Source organism: Grammomys surdaster, unplaced genomic scaffold, assembly GCF_004785775.1.
Source record: "Grammomys surdaster isolate TR1022 unplaced genomic scaffold, NIH_TR_1.0 126313, whole genome shotgun sequence".
Lineage (NCBI taxonomy): Eukaryota > Metazoa > Chordata > Mammalia > Rodentia > Muridae > Grammomys > Grammomys surdaster.
This window is the reverse complement of record NW_021621113.1, coordinates 9,493,993-9,494,886: the sequence shown is the minus strand read 5'-3', so window position 1 is coordinate 9,494,886 and position 894 is coordinate 9,493,993. Positions and strand designations below refer to the sequence as shown.

Below are 894 nucleotides of genomic sequence, written 5' to 3'. Positions count from 1 at the left end.
TCTCTCTCTCTCTCTCTCTCTCTCTCTCTCTCTCTCTCTCTCTCTCTCTCTTTAGGTTTTTCGAGACAGGGTTTCTCTGTGTAGCCCTGGCTGTCCTCGAACTCACTCTAGACCAGGCTGGCCTCAAACTCAGAAATCCGCCTGCCTCTGCCTCCCAAGTGCTGGGATTAAAGGCGTGTGCCACCACCGCCCGGGGGAATAAGCCGTTCTCAAACACTGGCAGATTGTAACATCACTCGTGTAACACTCTGGAAAGGGCAACAAACAGAACCTGACTTCAGCTCTGTGCTTTCCAGCTCTGGACAAATGACATCACCTCCTGGAGTCTGACACTGCCCCTCCCCCAGGGAGAGCTCAGGTGAGCCCCTACGGAGCTGTGCATGAAGCACAGGTGGCTGAACAAGTTGTGTTACAATAACAAGTGTTAGTGCAACTGTCATAATTGCTGTACTTGTTCCAGAGAGAGATAGGCAAGGGCAGAGCCTGCGGATGGAACAGGCAGGGCGGGAAGGGGGCGGAGTCACTGAGCAAGGCTGGGGAGGAGGTAGGGATGCTGACCAAGATAATGTGTGACTTCCTGTGTGAGACTCACCCGAGTCTTCATCTTCCGAAAGACATGGAAGATTCCAGCTCCTAGAAGATTCTGGCCTGCAGCCCAGGAGACCCAGTGGACAGGAAACTGCGAGGAGCAAACGCAAGAGGAAGTGGGAGCAGTAAGGAGACAGGGCCCGGAGAGATGGCTCAGAGGTTAAGAGCACTGGCTGCTATTTCAGAGGATTCCCTACATTTACATGGTAGCTCACAACTGTCGGTAACCACAGTTCCGTAGGATCTGATACTCTCCAGGGACACAGTTCCGTGGGATCTGACACTCTCCAGGGACACCAGACGTAC

The 894-nt window shown here is 53.5% G+C and overlaps 1 protein-coding gene across 1 annotated transcript in view; it reads right to left on the bottom strand.

The window, feature by feature from the left end:
- Lactbl1 (lactamase beta like 1) overlaps nucleotides 1-604 on the bottom strand; it is a 13,715-nt gene extending 13,111 nt beyond the window's left edge. The window contains exon 1 of the mRNA XM_028759568.1: nucleotides 593-604. Coding sequence (XP_028615401.1) covers nucleotides 593-604 — 12 coding nt within the window. The remainder of the gene's footprint in view (nucleotides 1-592) is intronic.
- Nucleotides 605-894: the final 290 nt, after the last annotated feature.